Source organism: Geospiza fortis, unplaced genomic scaffold, assembly GCF_000277835.1.
Source record: "Geospiza fortis unplaced genomic scaffold, GeoFor_1.0 scaffold231, whole genome shotgun sequence".
In the NCBI taxonomy this organism is placed as follows: Eukaryota; Metazoa; Chordata; class Aves; order Passeriformes; family Thraupidae; genus Geospiza; species Geospiza fortis.
In genome coordinates, this window is record NW_005054351.1 from 4,022,175 (window position 1) to 4,041,241 (window position 19,067).

The 19,067-nt window shown below is 39.4% G+C and overlaps 1 protein-coding gene across 1 annotated transcript in view; it reads right to left on the reverse strand.

Moving 5' to 3' along the window:
• Nucleotides 1–8,106, reverse strand: part of GADL1 (glutamate decarboxylase like 1) — a 68,999-nt gene extending 60,893 nt beyond the window's left edge. Inside the window, exons 1-5 of the mRNA XM_005423390.2 lie at nt 7,936–8,106; nt 7,010–7,136; nt 5,275–5,365; nt 4,779–4,885; nt 3,196–3,311 (exon numbers count right to left, since the gene is read on the reverse strand). Coding sequence (XP_005423447.1) covers nt 3,196–3,311; nt 4,779–4,885; nt 5,275–5,365; nt 7,010–7,136; nt 7,936–8,085 — 591 coding nt within the window. The 5' untranslated portion in view covers nt 8,086–8,106. The remainder of the gene's footprint in view (nt 1–3,195; nt 3,312–4,778; nt 4,886–5,274; nt 5,366–7,009; nt 7,137–7,935) is intronic.
• Between the last annotated feature and the right edge of the window lie 10,961 nt (nt 8,107–19,067).

Consider the following 19,067-nt stretch of genomic DNA (forward strand, 5'->3'; position numbering starts at 1 on the left):
GTTCACTGCATATCACCACAGTTTTGAATATCTAAGCATTTACTTACAGGAACAAGGGGCCTTTTTATACCTGAAGGCCAAGCAGAATATGTGAGGACCTTGGGTGGGCCATGCATTAAATATACATCTTTATATTATCCAAGAACATACAAAAAATACATAGCCCCAGATCACATAAGTCATTGAAAGTCTGTGCATTCCCCTGCTTTGCAGCAGGGCAACTCTTTCAACTTGACAAATGCCAAACTGAAACTTAGAGACTTAGCAAATCAAAGCAAAAATAATTTTATTTCAGCCAAGCCCTAAAATGGCACAGTGGCCTTGATCAGTCATGTCTTTTGACTCCTTATCAATGCTCCGTTCATTATAGCCTCATGGCTTCTCCATGCCAATGCTCTTGCCTGATTCATGATGAAGATAAACCCAGGTTGTTAATTTCTTCAAGTTTTGTTTTACTTTTTGTTTGTTTTGTTGGGGGGGTGTGGGGGGGGTGGTGGACAATTTGTTTCTCCAGGTACCTCTTCAGTTAAAACAAAGCAAACAAATCCAACAAAAACGAAGGATGTTTGGCTGAGGGGATTGAGTGTACCCTCAGGAAGCTCACAGATAACACCAAGCTGGGTGGGAAATTGATCTCTTGGAGGGTAGGAAGGATTTGCAGAGGATTCTGAACATGTTGGATTGATGGGCAAGGCCAAGGGTGTGACATTCAACAAGTCAAAGTGCCCAGTCCTGCACTTGGGTCACAATAGCCCCAGGCAGCACTACAGGCATGGGGAAGAATTGCTGGAAAGGGGCCCAGTGGACAAGGACCTGGGGGTGCTGGTTGACAGCCAGCTGAACACAAGCCAGTGTGTGCTCAAGTGGCCAAGAAGGCCAATGACATCCTGGCCTGTATCAGCAATGGTGTGGCCAGCAGGACCATGGCAATGATTGCTCCCCTGTGCTCATCACTGGTGAGGCTGCACCTCAAATCCTGAATTCAGTTTTGGGCCCTTCACTACAAGAAAGACACTGAAGGGCTGGAGCATGTCCAGAGAAGGGCAACAGAGCTGGTGAGGGATCTAGACAGTGAGTCCTATGAGGAGTGGGTGAGGGAGTTGAGGGTGTTTATCCTGGGAAAAGGCTGAACAGAGGGGACCAACCTTACTGCTCTCTACAACTGCCTGAAAGGAGAGTGTAGCCAGGAGGGAATCAGGCTCTTCTCCAAGGCAACCACTGACAGGATGAGAGGACACAGCCTCAAGCTGTGCCAGGGGAGTTTCAAGTTGGACAATAAGAATTTCATCACAGGAAAGGTTAAGCATTGGAAGTTTGCCCAGGGCGGCGCTGGAGTCACCATCCCTGGAGATGTTCAAGAAACAGCTGGACATGGCATTTAATGCCATGGTCTAATTGACAAGATGGTGGTCAGTCAAAGGTTGAACCTGATGATCTTAGAGGTCTTGCCCAACCTAAATGATTCCTTGGTTCTGTGATTCAAAGATGGAAAATGTTAAATAAGAATCAAAATAAAAACAATAATAAAAGAACTAGGATTGTATGACACCAGCACTCCCGTACTTGTTTCAAGTGTGGGCTACTGATTACATATATTCTCAACATGGCTTATCTGAACAAAAGTTTCCAAAAAGTCATCTAGCTTGGCCTCAGTACATGTGGATCTAAAATAATTATAAATTAATATGCCCATTTCATCCCTCATAACACTGAATAAACACTAGTGATCTTAGAAAATAGTCACACTATCTGGCTCTTAAAAGCATCAATTTTACAGTAAATGATTATTGAGTACTAAAGATTACTTAGTTGTTTGAAGCAAACAAAGTATTAGAGATCAAAAGCATGGCCTTAAAAATAATTTACCAATTTATTTTTCCTGGTCAGCTTTATGTTTTATGGTTTTGGTCTTCCTGGTGAAGCAAAGACATAAAAATAAATTTATTCTGGCAGACAATTAAAATATCTTTTGACATGAATTTAAATGTTTGCTTATTTCAGAGTAAGAAAATACGCTGCAGTTAAACCATGCAATGAAATAAAATGTTACTTCATGATGAAAGTTTCATGGGCTTCACTTCAAAAGCATTTATGCAACTTGCTTCAAACTCATTTTTTCCTCCTTAACTATATTGAAGAAGTAACATGAGGGATTAAGTATGAACTGGCATGTATTTTCATACACACACTTTTCAGAAAAAGAAAAGAAAGCAAACATGAAGATATATTTTTTGGGGGGGAAAACAAACAAACCACCTTTATTTAGAACATGTGGGCTCTGTTCCAAAAGACATGTTATCTTGGAAAACTTACACAATGCCTTCATCCCTCAGGCTTCTTCAAAGTAAGCCTCTCATCTATTTACACTGTAAAGTGTTTGGAGCATAAACGTCTGGGCTAAAATTATCCTAGTAAGTCCATATTTTCTAATACAACAAGGTTCTGTGCAGGCTTCCACTGGGGCTTTTACATAGAAGAGTCAGAATTAATGACAACTCTACACTAATCAAATGATAAACTCTCAAAACTGAAGGGACAGGAAAGAGAAAAAAGCCTCCAAAATCTACCTTCAGAATAAATGTATGAATGTAATTCAATTTCCCACAGGCATTTTCGATTTATATCATTCAAAAACTTTAAAAACTGGCCAGGTATTTTCAATTATTTAAAGAAAAAATGTCTAAAGGTTCAGAATTTTTTTTCTGAGACACATATGGTGGGTTTGACTCTGTACCACATCCAATCTGTATATTCAGACACAGGGCAAAATGGGAGCTGCAGAGAGCCATCTCACAGGCCCACAAGTACTGAGTTTAGTACAAATTAAACATGCAGAAAAAAACCTTTGACATCCAAAACCCACCTACGATTCCTGCTAGACTTTATGCTGTGGGAAATCAAATGCTGCAGACCTCCACAATACAGCACATGCATTCTGCTTCAGGTTTGCCCCATGTACAACCTGTTCTTGTATCAGCAGTTTTCAAAGCAGAAACATCTGTGTTTGTTTTCTGAAAGCAAGGAAGCTTCTGCAGGGAAATTTACCATCAGACTTCTCCACTTTGCTCCAATATTCCACATCATATCCTGATGTCAGAATTATTCTACCAGTGCCCCATTAGATATGCAAATGATATCATTTTGCAGCTACTGAAAAAATAAAGTTCAAAAAGCTTTTCTTTGTTTTTGTTTTACCTCTTCTGAAGCGAACAGAACTAGTCTTGGCAGACCTGAGAGCCCTTTCTCCTTTATCTCAGGGCAAAACTTGTACCTTGCTAAGTTCATAGCATACATATTAGAAATAGAGCCACCTGCAAAAAGAGACATACAAATATTGTATTAGCCACAGTACGAGTACCTTTCCTGTATCTGAGAGCTTGACCTATTAAGGGAAAAATAAACCCCACAGGCATCCTTGTGATGCATCCATCACAGTTTATTTCCTCCCCTGAAGGCTACACCCATAAAATGAACCTTGGGCTCTGCAGCAGGCATGGAAGCAGAGCCTGTTTGGATGCTCTTTGGGGATATTTTCCTCTTTGAGGAATACGAGCTGTGCCCAAGCAGTCCTTCCCAACAGAGAAAACCCTGGCACAGCACCTTCCCCTCTACACTGCAGCAGAGCAAGCTCAGCTGCCTGCACCAAGCTCAGAGCCTTGGAGATCTCTTGGGCAACCAGGCCTCAGAGGACCAAGGGAGAAAAAAGGTCTTTGGAAAAAAAAAGCCACTCAAAAATAAACACAGTGAGTGGGAACTGAAAGATCTGCAAGGTAAGATCTGGACAAGTTTTATTCACTCGGGACAGGTTTTATTCACCTAGAAGAACAAAACCAAAGCAGTAAGAAAAACCCTTACATAAAACTAGAACAAAAACAAGGGCAATTAATCTTTCTTCTCTCAGTAGATCACTAAGTATTAAGCCATAAATTCTTCTGTAAAAGTAAGGCTTCTACTAAAAATACACATCAAATTTGATGTGAAAAAAGAAATCCATACCAGTAATATATTTAAAAGATAGGGATTTTTATCTTGTTTATTTTTCTACTACTCATGTGTAGGCTAGAATTACTGACTTTGTTTCTGTTTGGGAGGGGGAGTTTAAAACTCATGTACTCATTTAATTTCTCTTCTCACCCCCAAAATAGATATAAAAGCTTCACAACTATCCCAATTATTTGTTACCTGAATAATCTGTGAAATATCACCATTATGCTTCATTATTTCAGTGTCGTGGGCTGAAACATTGCCTTACAGAACATTTGAAAAACATGGTTTATCAAGCAGCTAAAGAAATATCTGTTTGGCCTGCCTTATCATAACGTTTAATAAAATTATACAAATTCAAAGGAGTTAAGAGCATGTAAATTCTTGCTCCCACAGTTCATATGCAGGATACACAGATCTATGCCCTCAGGCACCATGGATTGGCATCTAGCACATAAATAAGCTCCCTGTCTGTCAGCTCAATTGACTCCTTCCAATAAGGCTGTTGGTATTGTTAATAAGGTCAGGAAGGGCATCAGCTACAAACAATTAATTTCAAATAATTCCATATAATTATATTTAATGTAGAAGTGTTTTCATTCATTCACTGGTCAAAATCGCTGAATTATTACTAGAAACACATAAGATAAGCCTAGAAATAAAAATAAAATAGTTTCGTCTATCACTACACTTTTGCATGCATTTTCAAATATGCAATTTGTATGACTCCAATTTTTATAGAATTAATGGTATTAGGCAGTTTATAGGCAGCTTGAGGTCTGAACTGTTCCTACCTGGATTAAATATACCATCCCCTTCTTCCCAGCCTATGAATTCAATCATTTTCTTGATGACTGCTTCCTCCACCAACAGAAACACAGGGGATACTTCATATGTGTATCTAAAGAGAAATAACAGCATGATAACTGGTATTAAAACCACATAACTCATGACACAGAGCATTGCTAAAACTAGATAAAGGCTTCTTGCACCTTGCTTTAATCTATCAGCAGGTGATCACCACCAGCAGTAGGACTCAACTAAAATCATTATGGATCTGATACAGTAGAGTAATTGCTTATTTTCTGGCATCCTTGCAAAAAAAAATCTCTCCTCATAAACCCCAACTTCAGCCAATCTAAATCAGAGGGTTTCCCTCTCCCAAAGTCTTGCACAATTCCCGCCTCTTCTGTATCAGTGAAAACAGAAATCAGAAGCAAGGAAGCAAAAAAGCTGTTATTCCAAAAAGCATACTAATTCATCATTAAGAGGACAAAGAACCACACTTACACACTGGGGTTCAGTGCTTCTGTAATGAAACGAGCCACTAACGAGTAATAATCTATTCCAGCATACAGCTGATTGAAAAATCTCGGGTGATCTGGAAATAAAGATGAAAAGCAAGTGACAGGATATACCAGAAAAGGGAATACATCACACTCCCTCAGGTGAATGCTGATCACTGCAAACCACAATATTCAGTATTCTCTGGATTTGCTGTCCTTTCCTAAAATTAGACATTCCTTTGAAAGTAAATTTAATAAGCACTTTCAAACTTCAAAACATGTCTTGAGAAATGCAAGTGGTGCACAGAATAATTGTGAGTTGTTCACAAGTTTTATAAAGCAAAAAATAAAAGGGATTGACAATTGAGTATACATAGTGCCTTTAAACAGTGGTTTTTAGAGGCCACACTCAATGCTCAGCCAAATTTTACTAAGCCATAGAATACAGGATCCCAAGCAGCTGTGCCTTTTCCCCCACCAGAGTTTCAACACAGAGGGAGACAGGCAGTCTTAATAGCTTGGAAAATTTTGCTGCAGACTTAAAATGAAAGAGGATTTATTTACCCTCCTTTAAACACTGAGATATAACTAATTTTGACAAAATTCTATACTATTGCTGACCATAAAAACAACTCCGTTCAACAGCGGGGTCACCACCTAAATTTCAATCCATAGCACACAGCATTTTTACATGCGAAACTAGGTAAACAGTATGGCTCCATTTATATTATAACTAGGGCTTCAATAAATGTCTACACTCAAATTAAAGATTATTTGCACAGCATATTTTTATATACCACATCCTTTCTAAGGTGTCATATTATAATCTAAAGGCAACTTGCAAAAGTAAGATAAACAGGATGTCTTCCAGTAACTCAGTAATTATATCTGCATACTATTAGTACACTACCCCTGCAGATCAGTATCACTACTCTTATGTGGTTTTCAAATCATAAGTTCCCTCTCAAAATTATTTTACAGTTTTACTCTGCAGCAACAGTGATTGTAGCAGGGAATGCAGCCCAGAAATGCACAACAAACTATATCAAATGTCTTTCTTACTTAACAAAATACAGCCTAAGCCGTACAACATCTGAAATCCTGAGCTACTGATTCACAGTGCCATTTCCTGAACAGATGTTGTTCATCCCTTTTCACCAAGATTGAATTACCCTGCACACGCTGCAGAAAGGTTAGCTATAGAGAACTAATCCTGCAGAGCTGTGGTGTACTGTCTCTGAAACACTGCAGGCTCTCTTCTCATGGTGTCTGGAACAGGAATTACTGCCTATCAGCAAATTAACAGCCTGCAAGACTATTGCTCAAATAGAACAATAATAAATGGAGGGTCGTCACTAAGAACATATGAGAGCAGTGATGGTGACTTCAAATCTCATCACAGACAGCAGGAATTCACACAAAAAGGTCCTTCTCCTGCCTGTTTTGCTAGACTGTTGTGTCATTTGTCTAGATGACTTTCCCAAGACTTCAAAACGACAGAATCTACTATTAATGCAAAGGACATTACGTTAATTACTTTTGATTATTTTGCCATTATGACATATATTAGTCAAGCCTATGGTGACCAGAATTCAGTCAAACAACTGTTTGCACACTTGTATAGGCAGAAGGGAAACAAACATTCACACTCCCATTTCCCTAAAAGGTGACAGAGGTTTGTAAAGATTATCCCATCTAAGTTAGCATGCAGAGCAACAGTGCTTAAACCCCATTCCTACTGGTTTTGACGCTGTATTTTATAACATCATGGCAGAGCTGCAGGATCTTCTGATGACATTCTCCAGTGTCCCTCATCTCCAGGTCAAGAATCTGCTTAAGCTTCTCAGGGGCTTGCCACTCACAGACCTAGTGATGGGGAGCAGGGCAGACACCATCAGTGAACAGCTTAGCTAGGAGCAAGAGGTTAGAGAGTACAAAGTAATCACCCCATTCAGCTCTGCTTCCACAAAACTTCCCGTGGCAGGGCAGCATGCCACCAGAAAATACATCCAGTAAGCTGGCCTCATGGGATATTGGTTTTATCATGCCTCAGACAACACTCAAGCATAAACATTAGAGTGGGAAATGCTGAAAGGCAGAAAAGAAAGAAGCCTGCAGCTCAAATACTGCTGTTAGCTAAGGATTTGTAATCACAGCATTTCAGATGCTTCTCTGCCCAGGGGTGGGAGCAAGCAGTTCATGCCCAAAGGCAAGCACAGTTTATTTGCAGGACCTCTTCCCATACAGCCTCTTAAGCAGGTTCTGCAGAACCCACAGCAATCTTACAATGTTGTCCTTTCACGGTGGTACCACACCCACTTTCCTCCTTCTCCAACACCAGTGTCTCTGACGAGAAAACAAATAACCCCCCTCCAAACATGAAAAACACTACAGCCATTTGTGATCTCAAAGAAAATGACCTCTGCATTCTGAGATTAAAAAAAAAATAATCATTTTCTGGCAGATATGTATGCTAATTATGTTATTGGAAGGTTTTATAATATATTCTTTATTAATTTGTAAGGCTGTATTTTATTTTGGAGCCAAGCACAGACTAGAAACGATTTTGAAGCCACTCAGAGTGTAATAAAATAGTGCTTATAAAAAATTGATTTATTGTTCATTACCTTCACTACAAAGTCTCAACAACCCTCTATGGCTTTACCTTTTCTGTTACATCATCCGCTTTCTGGACAACTTCTTCCATTATAATCTTACAGGCCTCTTCCACAAATTTCTCTCCTGCTTTTGAGTCCATTATTGGACCATTTAGGATGACCCCATCCACCAAAACAGCATTCTTCTTCTGGAGCATCTCCTGCTTGCAAAAACCAACTGTAAGAGAAATAACTCATCATTAAGGCAAGGATAAATAAATAATAAACAAAAAAAAAAATTCTTTCATTGCTGGAGATCCAGTCAACTTAAGAAAAACCCCACATGGACTTTTTACCCATACAAAAATCCTAGATTTTGGTGGAAGAATCTTTACAGACAAAAAAAACCCAAACACATTACTTCAAACATAGACTGTTATTCTGCAGGTAATAATAGCCTACTTGTATTGAATCTACTGCTTTCTCTAACATACAAAAGCATGCAAGGGACCTTCCAAACACAGAGGAAAAAACAGTTCTGGCTTAGAACATGTTACAGCTGTACAAATAGAAATACAGAGAAAGATAATGGGCATTTTTCTTAACTGAAAATGTTTCCCTCCACAAGCCATCCCTCTGCTCCCAATTTTTCATGAAATAACTTTCAGCTTTGTTTGCTGTATCTTTATGCTGCTCCTTACCACCAGCCAGTCCCCTTGCTCAGAGTCTTCTGCATTCTTTACAGAGTGCTTCACTGACGCACACTCCCTGAAAAAAAATCCCTTCAATGCCACATACCTGTACTTCTTTCTGCCCTTATCCCATTAAGTGCCCTCAGTCACTAATTACAATAATCTGCTGGGCAGATTATCTTGTTTATTTTGTTTATTCCTTTCTCCAGTGATGATCTCTTTCCCCTTCCTCACCTTTACCCAGGAGACATGCTCTCCTCCATGAACACATTTTTACTTCCACCTTGGCATTACCCCTGAGAGCTCATCCAAGATGCTTGTAAGACACTGGCCAACAGTGGCAACTACGTATCTCTTTCATGTATTGATTTCATATGGCAAGATGAGGACTCTGGTTTTCACCAGCATGAGGATGAAGATGAAATTGAGACATTTGGAGATATGGAGGGAATAGATATTTGAAACAGTATCACACTGAAAGGAGAAGCGGTAACTACTGTAACCAAATTACCTGGGTTACAGGCCCTGTCTGTTCACTGATCCTGCTTTAGAATAGCTGAGGTCTATGGAGCCAGGCAGCACTGCCACCATGAGTTTTCTCTATTTACAGTGAGGATGGTGCGAGGCTGGGGCGTATGGAGAAATGGATGCATGTTCTGTGCCCAAAACAGCTTTATATTATTGCTTTACTTTTTGCCACACTTGCAAAGTAGAGAAGACAGGTGGCTCTTTCACAGGTCTAAACAACTAAATTTCCAGAGGACTGCCAGGCACTGCAGTCTGACACATTCATCATGTTTATCATAATTACAGCTCCTCATGCACAGGAGGACTTGGAAGAACAACAGTGATGCTTAGAAATGTGCATCACTTCAAGGTCCATTGATTGAAAGAAACCCTGCTAATCCCATGAGCTTTTATTTTCTGGTGACTCAGAGAAGCTATTCAGTTCACTTTGACTTATCAGGGGAGATATGACAAACAAGACAAAATTCTAACATGAGATGGGACCTCACACTTCTCATAATGCTGCCAACAAAAATAGCACACACACACACCCCTCTCCCTGACTTTCTGAAATTACATCTTTTTTTAATCCAAATGGGCAGCATACTAAATTTTTCTGAACAAAGTAGCCTTCAGCCCATTGTTACAGGAAAGGCATAAATGTTCCTACTGGACAGATGGAGAACAAGCAGGCAAACAGTATTAAATCTTCAACAGGCAAAGAGGGAAAATCACAGACATCAAAAACGTCAGTTCTCATCATGCTTTCCAGCACACCACAGCAGAGGCACTGTAAAGAAACTGCAGCTTTGAAAAAGTCTTAGATGTTTATCTCTGGAAACACAAGCTAGTAGGTCAACTTTATAAGATTTAAAACCCTGGGTATTACCAGGAAATTAAAGGCATCAGGGTTTTGGGCAGAGAGAACAATTTTGTGTTGAGACTTAGTTATTTGATGCATAAATAGCTGCCATAAGTGCTATTCAGAGTTTAACATAAATACAAAAAAGAATTTCAACCTTAACATCACCTGGAGGGTCTATGATCTCTATGTATGCCAAAGGTGTTTTGTTTCTATGAAAAATAGGACAGGATCTAAAAAAGAACTCTGTGGGAGATTAATATTTATTGCAGAGAACAGATATTGATACTTCTTTTGGTTAAAAGCAGTATTGATGGCAGAGCGAGAGAACTCAGTTATTCTTTAACTCCTTTTTTTGGTTGGTTTGGGGTATTTTTGTTGGGGTTGGGGTTTTTTGTTCTCCATAAACTCTCTGCTAGAAGCAGAGTTGTGAAAAAGATTTCTATTGATAATTCCCTTAGCCCTATTCCTGTCACTTTTGCACAGAGATAAGATCCTAGTATTTCCATGACTTTACAATGATCTTTTTTGAAGGAATTCTGCAACAGCAGAACTTTACATTACTTTTTCTACCAGGTCTCCAGGGAACTGAGTCATAGGTCTAACAGCTTCCTGTTTGAAGCAGGTCTGTTCACCTCTACACACAGCTTTACAGTCTCCCTAGGATGCTTTGTGGATCCTGAGGAAGATATGATCTGGAAAATGGGTGATGGTCTATCCCTAATCCCCATACCTGTTTCAGAACTTGAGCACAGCCTATGAAAGAAAGGCAAGGCAGCGAGGTTATAAGGAAGAGCTGGAAGACAGACTTCATTTCAACAGCATTTCACCTGTGTAAAGCTCCAGCAAAGAGTTTGTAACTCTGCCCATATTTTAATTCATGGAATAATACTCCTTGCAATTATTTACCACTTCCTCAATAATTTTTTTTGGTTATCACTTACAATTTCAATCTGAATTTGTTGCAAATTCTGCCCTGGAATATACCATAAAACCATTACCTGAAATTAGCAGAAACTTCACAATTTAGCAATTACTTCACAACCAGGTGTTAAATCAAGCCCCAAGCACACACATTTTTTTAAGATAGTCTTCAGGTTTCAGAAACCACTACTGGATACATACAGTCTTCTCATCCCTCATGATATTTCTGCAATTGATGATACTTAATCTTCTATGTGTAGTTATCTGACTTCTGGAGTCCTTATGAGATGATGAAACTCTTCCCTATCAAAAAATTATTGTGTGTCCTCTTGGTTGCAGTAAAACCCTGAAGAGGAAAACTAAGAAGATGATAAACATCTGAAATTCCATAATATTTTTTCTTTTTATCACATTTTTTAAAGAGGCCAATGATCACTTCATTATGCTTTAGATAGATGAACCTCCAAAAAGATTCCAGTTCACTTTCTATGTCACAATTAAATAGATGCCTTTAACATATTCTCAGAGCTCAGCATCCAAGCTAAGAAACACACATTATGCTGATGATACATATTGTGTCGTATAAAAAAAATCATTCATCAAATGCTTACATTATTTTCCAAAAATTTTGGGCCTTTTATATATCTGTGTCAGATACATCAGATTGCACTAAAGGAACACCACTTTTCTTGAAGTGGGAGAGTCCCCTTCATAGAAAGAGCATCTTGTCACATACACCTCTTTTGTTTTCAAATATGATAGGGAAACCATCTAGAGATGTGACTGTAATAAATATGTTCTTTCCTATTTGAGAATACAGAAACATACTCTGAAGCAGACTCAGAAAACAGACTTCCAGAAAATACATCAAATGCAATTTCAGCCAAATGGCTCCAGGCTTGAAACAGAACTAAAACTTTAGCAAATGGAAGTGCTTTAACAGAGAGATTAAGAATTACTGACTGTTAAAGATATTTTTCTGCAAAAGAGAAGACTCAATTCTGCTCCAGTTAAAGGCAATTGGGCATTCCGCCACTGGCTTCAGCAGCAGCAAAATCAAGCACATAATTCTCATATTTTATCCTGAAAGAAATATTCTATTACAGAAGCCTAAGTATTTCCAACCAGCATTTCATTTTTATGATCAATATTATTTTCCCAGCAGCAAACATAAATTAATTGGAGTTGGAATAATGTACAGGAAAAAAATAAACATTTTTTCAAATGTTTCTATATCTTTATGGAAGTACTACATATATTTTAAAAGCTTCATCTGTTTCTATATTTGACTGCTCAATCCTTGCACTATAAAAAGAAACTGAAGCATTGTACTTGGCCCATTCTTACAATATTTGGGAGAGTAGCATGAAATTATCAAAAAGATTTACTGCTAACAAGGTGAATGAGGAAACAGAAGGGAGTTCTTGTGAAAGAGTAGCTTATGCTTGAATGCCAGAGCCAAATCCTGTTCAGTTTATACTGTATTAGCCCCACTGATTATTTGAGGGAATGCAAAAATCGGGCTTTGACCAAAGGCCTATTTCTACTTTGCAACAAATGCAGTAGTACTTGCCAGCATTAATCAGAAAAAAAAAAATTAAATTTCTCATTCTGTATGATCTAGTCATGGGTCTTCTTTCACGGTGTCCAGCAAAAGAAAATAAGTGCCTTCAGTATCAAGACTCCACCACGTTTAATGAATTACTGTGGTGCCAGATCATGTATCAAAGCATTAAAACATACTTGTCCCACACTATGCAGCTATTTGAGTCCCTTGGTATAAACAATCTTTAAAGCAACTTCTGTTTCTTTAATCACTGCTTTCTGTACATACAAATAAAGTAAAACCACTCCAGTCTTAGGGCAAAAATATATTGTTTCTTCATAAACTGATTTCCCAGGCCTCTCACCAAGTAAAGGAGATGCAGTTTTCTTAAAATCCAGTATATGAAATTACCTGTTGCCCTGGAAAAGCTATCCATAGGAAAAAAAGGAGTAGGCACATGTATGATAGGGCTTATGCAATTCCTCCTATATTACATATTCTTGTTTTGCAGATTTATGGACCAGGCCTGTGGATAGAGAACAAATTGGGTACCTCCCCTCAGAAGGTCGGCAGCAGCCACCCCCACACAGGAATCCTCTGACTGTGAAAAGGCAAATGTGACCTTTATAGAGAAGGACCCAAGGAAAACAAAAGTGCTTGTGTCTGGGCTCCAAAACCCCTGAATAGACTCATTGAGCTCACTGCTAGCACTGAACAGCAACAGCACTACTAATGGGTCCTATTCTCCATCCCACACCTGAATTTCCCTTTCCTAAAGAAAGGGTTGGAAGAATGAAATGAGGAGAGAAGACACAGAGATGAATATCTGACAGGGAATGTGAGGACCACTCTAGGACAGAGGTCCTGTTTTCAGAGGTATTTCCTGAGTTCTGAGGAGGGACTCTTTCTAGCTGAATGCTCATAACATCTCAGGTTGTGCTGTCCTAGGCAGGATTGGCTTAAAAAAAAAAATAAAGGCAAGTAAAAGTTAAAATATAAGATCAGACATTTTTATGCAGCCAGTCCTTGGGAACTGGCTGCAAAATGTTAATTTTTCATAACATCTCTGCAATGCCCTAACCAATAAGTGCAGGAATAATTTGTGCTGTAACATTTCCAATTAGGAAGAAAGGCTGTGGAGAATTGGAATTCACCTTGCTGCAAAACTGAGAAACAGCAAATGCCAACTATGAAATGGAAATCCCAACTCCCTGACCCCAGTGAGATTCTTTCTCACATGTTCTAACACTTAACACCTGCTAACAGTGTAGGAAATATCTAAGAAACAGAACTCTTCGTTTTAATTAAAAGTTGTGTATTGATGGTGAACATCTAATGAATGTTCCTTTTTCAGTGGAAAAGTGGCTGAATCTACAACATTCAATCAAACCATTGTGTATGGTATAGAAGAGTTAACTTCAGGAGGCTGAGTTCAAACAGAAATTATGAATACAGGTGTGACCCACACAGAACATAGAGAATCCCTGAGACTTTTATGGTCCTGTTGAAAAAAAAAGATTAAATGAAAACACAAATAGCTTTTTTTATCCAAATGGAAGTTCTACAACTTGTTTTAAAAGGGTTCCTGACAGCCTGCAATTTCATGCAAGAACTATATTTTTATTCATAATATAAAATCAACTTTTAGCTCCAGTCTTTCAAAAATCAACTAAGAAGGCAGTAATTTACCAAAACTGAGTTTAATGGGAGTTAAAATGTAGAAATCGATGAAGTCTAAATTTCATTTTCAGAAGTTTTACCTGCACATTCAAGTTACAGTCAAAACAAGTATTTTCCTCTCACTTTTTCATATCATAAACACTTCCATATTTTCTGCTTCCTACAAAGGATTTCCAGTCGCTGTTTAATAACTCATGCCCACAACACAACTCTGAGATATGCCCTTATTTACTAGCATGGGGAAGCTAGTGCATAGCAAATCAGAATGTAACTTTCCAGACCACTAGGTTCTCTGAACTAGTTCCTACATAGATATTCATAATTTATTAGCCTATCAGTTCAATGTAAAAGTAGTTTAAAATAGCTCAATGCACTTTCAAAATGGAGCAAGTTGGCTTGCCCAGGCTGTTATAACGCTGCTGGTCACAGCAGCAGAGATTGGTCACACAGAGGAGGGACCCAGCAGGGCTCTGGACACACCATTTCAGGTTGTGCCCACCGTGGGTTTACTACCTGATTTTGGGAAAACACTCCTGAGCTGCAAGAGGCCAGGCTGCTGCATGGCACTGGCAGGGGCCAGCAGAAGACCCTAGCAGTCCTTTTCTACAGCATCAGTCTGGATGGTGCCTGGTGGAAGCCCAGATCTGATCCTGCTGTGCGCACCAGGCTCAGCAATGGCAAGCTGAAAGAGGCCCACACAGAGCCACCACACTGCCTGTAGTCTGACTGCACCCAGAAAATGGATACCTTATTTTGTTTGGGGTTTGTTTGTTTGGACCATGCCAAAACTTAAATCAGTCATTTGACCTCAGCATTAGCACTGCAACCAAATACCAGGTACATACAGCATTTGTCACCTGCTCTTTCCCCTTCAGGCTGGTGCCAGAGCTTTTTAACATGATATATTGGCCCCAAAGAGGGCACAGTAATCCCTGAACAATGGAGTAGGGCTGCTTGCGAAAAATTAGTTTAAGCAGCTCAATCAGACCCTGCAAGCTGTCTTGCAGTGTAACCAGCAGAGGGATGCCAAGCCACTTAAAGACAAGATTTCCTGTTGAAACCCTTGTCCATTTGCCAGTGGACAAGGTCATATTTATAAGGCTTTTCAGCATACATAAGATGAGATGTGACAAAGGGCAGAGACAGCTAAGCTTTAGAGACACAAGCATTTCCAAATTATCCAGATTTAACCAACTACTCCATAGAGTCATTGCTACTTTGCTGACAAAAGACTGTGGTCACTAAGAACCATCTTTCTCATGACATCCATGAGACTGAAAAGCTTCTGGTCCACTGGCTTTTACTTTGAAAGACAATTCTATTTGCTGACACTTGACAAGTTTTTCATTAAAAAAATAAAGATCACATATACTCAAGAAATGGTAACAGAGATGGACATTCATACATTTGAATCAGGTCAAAGACACTTCTATTACCCCTAGATGAGGCCTGACAATAATTATTAACAGAAATAACCACTACTGATGCGCTACAAGGCAACAACAATTTGCCTTTTCAATTTATTATTCCCTCATTGCATATGTATAAAGCCCAGTAATGCTAAAACAAGATTACTTGTGTGCACAGATGGGAGAACAAAAGGGGGGAAGTGGCCCAAAATTAGCCATGTCCTGATGAGTATCCTGGACTTATCAATGCTTTCAACAATTGCCTCCTACAGCCTCTGCAGTTTGTGACACGAGACAAAGCAAAAAAGGCCATAAGAAATCTAACTTCTCATTTCTGCAAAGCTTGAAGGGGTAAACATCTGGAATGAGCATAAAAAACTATCTCAAATTGGACCACAGAGTAGGAGGAAGTCAGAAATACAGACATGTACTTCAGTGTGTCCATTTTTTCTGTCTTGAATACGTAATAAATGCTTATGCAAATAGAAATGATCTTTAAAGAAGCAGGCAGCTTAAAATAGTCAAGAGCAGGGAAATTAAGGCAAACGAAATCTAAACTGTTTAATAGGCAATAATAGCTGAATCAGTATGCAACAAGAACTCATAATGCATTAAAAAGTGACAATTCCTGGTTGTATAAGTGACAGTTTAAAAGACACCTTAATCAAGAAAGAAAAGTTATTTATTGAACTTCTCAAATGTCAAATTAAGCTTCTTCACTAAATGTTCATTAACTGCCAAGAAAATTCTTATTAATTTTAAAGCACCACGAATGCACTCACTCAGAATGGCTTTGTTTGATGCAAGCTTCATTTCTTGCAAAATGATGTCTCCCTTCCTTTGATGAAGCGATATTAGGAAAGATCCAAGCACCTCTTTCATCAGATCAGATTTTAAGACACGGGAGAGATCCTATCCCCCTGCTCTGACCAAAATACTAACCTGAGTGTCACATTACCAGCGCCTTAAAGTCTCCCTAACTCCCAGGGTGTTTCACCACGCTTCACATTACAGCTGCTTGAGATGGCAACATGGCAACATCTTACACAAAATGTTTGCCAGTTCACCTCCCCAGTCTGCTGGTGGCATAAAACCACGTAATTCCCCATTCATACCAAATACAGGCTGAGCCACCAGCAATTCAGAAGTTTAAAGGCAGAATATTGCACAAATGCTGGCTGCTCCCTTCCTCTTGTGACTGCCAGCTCTGACTCTGTTGTTGAGCTAGCAACCTGCTTGAAACTCTGCTTAGCACACTCAGACTTATGCCCCAGAGAAAACAGCTCACCTATTTTTTTTCTCTGAATACAGAATTTGCCAAGCTTTCTCCATGCCAAATCAACCTTGGAAAACTACCCTGATGCCAAATGCATGAAGTATATATGCAGTGAAGATCCCTTTCTGCAGCTAGGAGTAGGAATTTACAACTTGCCCCTCTCTCATTAATGGGATTTTGCTGTCTTTTGTGTGGATGAAAGCATAGCCAAAAAAAATCCTCTTACTCATCCATGCATAGTCATTAGGGTTTCCCTTGTGGACAGTGATGAGATCTGAGAGAAATTAGGCTCAACTAGCAATCAGCAAGATGAAATTCAAATGGTCACTTTCAGATACATTGAGGAGGTTTAAAAAAGAAAAGGGAAAAAAAAGAAAACAAGGAAAAGAACCCAGTGTCACCCCTCAGAGTGCTCCCACTGTGCTCACCACAGCAGCTTCTGCAAGTGTTAACTCTGCACGTTCAAGTCTCCACTCCACTCTTCCAGCTGCTCCAGCTGTGCAAAGCAAACACAGTGCTAGTGCTGCAACAGGCAGGTGCCTTCAGCCTCTCTCCCAGCTGCTTTCCAATAGGACTTTAAAAGATAAGAGCCCATAATACTGGTACTGAAAGGAGAACTGCATTGATCAGCCCAGAAGGTCTAGTTTTAACAATGGACTCACATTTGCTTATGAAAAAAAAAATATTTCAGCAGGCAGCAAATTTGTACAACCTCAAGAACCACAAAGCCAAATTTCTACAGTAACCTGAGCTTCTAGAGGAGGCTACAAAGTAGCCTAACCTCATTCACCATCCCACTTGGAAGAAACTCATTCACCAGACAGAACCTGGCAGAAAACACAGCAAATCACCAAAGACAGAGAGGTCTGTGAGAGTAAAGGATTCCTCATGAGAGGGAAAGCGCAAAGAAATAACAGATGCTACTCATGAATAAGGTGAGACTGGAAAACCTGCAGCAACAAGGGTGGAGATCACATTACTATTAGACACATTCTGTCTTACCAGCCAAAGCCAATAGTTTTGGAAGGAAACTAGGAAAGAAATTAGTACTTTTGGTAGCATACAACAGGCAAAATTTGAACAAGAACATTACTACCCAGCTGAACCACCAGGATCTCAGTCTTTGTGACTGCTGGCAGCATATATTTGAGGTTGTTTTGGCAGAGGATATAAATATAAGCTGCATCTGAAGCAAATGACTTTGGAAGATGCTGTCACTCATACAGTACTGCCCCTGCTACTCATGTAGTACAGCTGTCCTTACAGTACAGCCTGAAACTACTATGGACACCAGAACATATTTACTACACATCAGAACTGTCAGGTAACTTTACAATGCTCCTTCAATTTACGCCAAATAAATAAAAAATGGATCCACTGTTTTTAAAATATCAAGTTTATGCAGTTTTCTCCCAAAAATATGATTTTGTTCAGAGATTTTTTTAAACTAATATAGTGCTAATGATTTGGATTACCCACAAATGCAAGAGACTTCTCAACCTGGGAATAAAAGCTTTTTCACTGTTTCATCCGTGTTTAGGGTAAAATATAAAAGAAACTTATTAGGTCTCAATTTTGATGGTTTTCATAAGACAGTCACAACTTGAGATAAGTTAAGAAATTCTTATCAAGAATATTGATCTTGTGGGAGAGGGGGACAGCCATCTGCAAACACTTTTACTATTTTCTGACTTAGCAATCAGCTTCCATTCACAACACCAAGGACTTCCTCCTTTCTTAACCTCGCAAATTTAATCTCTGCATTTTCTAAGCTCCTCTGGCAGTGTCATTATTGTATTAGCCATACTTCATCCACAGTCCCAGCTTTTATAAATATATGGTCAACGTTCACGTTTCATTAATGATGCAAGGCCTTCCTCTTCATGCGGGCAAAGAACTTGATAACACCTTTACAAAACAGGATTAACTTCTCTCTTACTGACACCTTTTGTTCCAAAGCAAATCCCTGTATTGCTATATATCACTATGTTATTCTGGTGTCTGATGAAAAAAATTAAAAATTTAAATTAAAGGCACTGCTCTTTAAAGATCACTTATTTCAACAAAAACACTGCTCTGCAATGTTTTTATGACAACTGTTGCAAAGCCTGTACCTTATCAAGCCATCCTGGCTACGCTGCTGCTGCGCCGTAACAAAAGGAGGTTACAGGAGGATGCTCAGCAGGCAGGCAGCCCTACACCTGCGCTGCGAACCGAGCCTGCCCTTTCCCCCTGCCCCGAGGCCCCTCTCCCCGCCAAGCCCGGGGTTACCCGCGATGGGGAGGCTGCAGGAGCCCCGCAGGA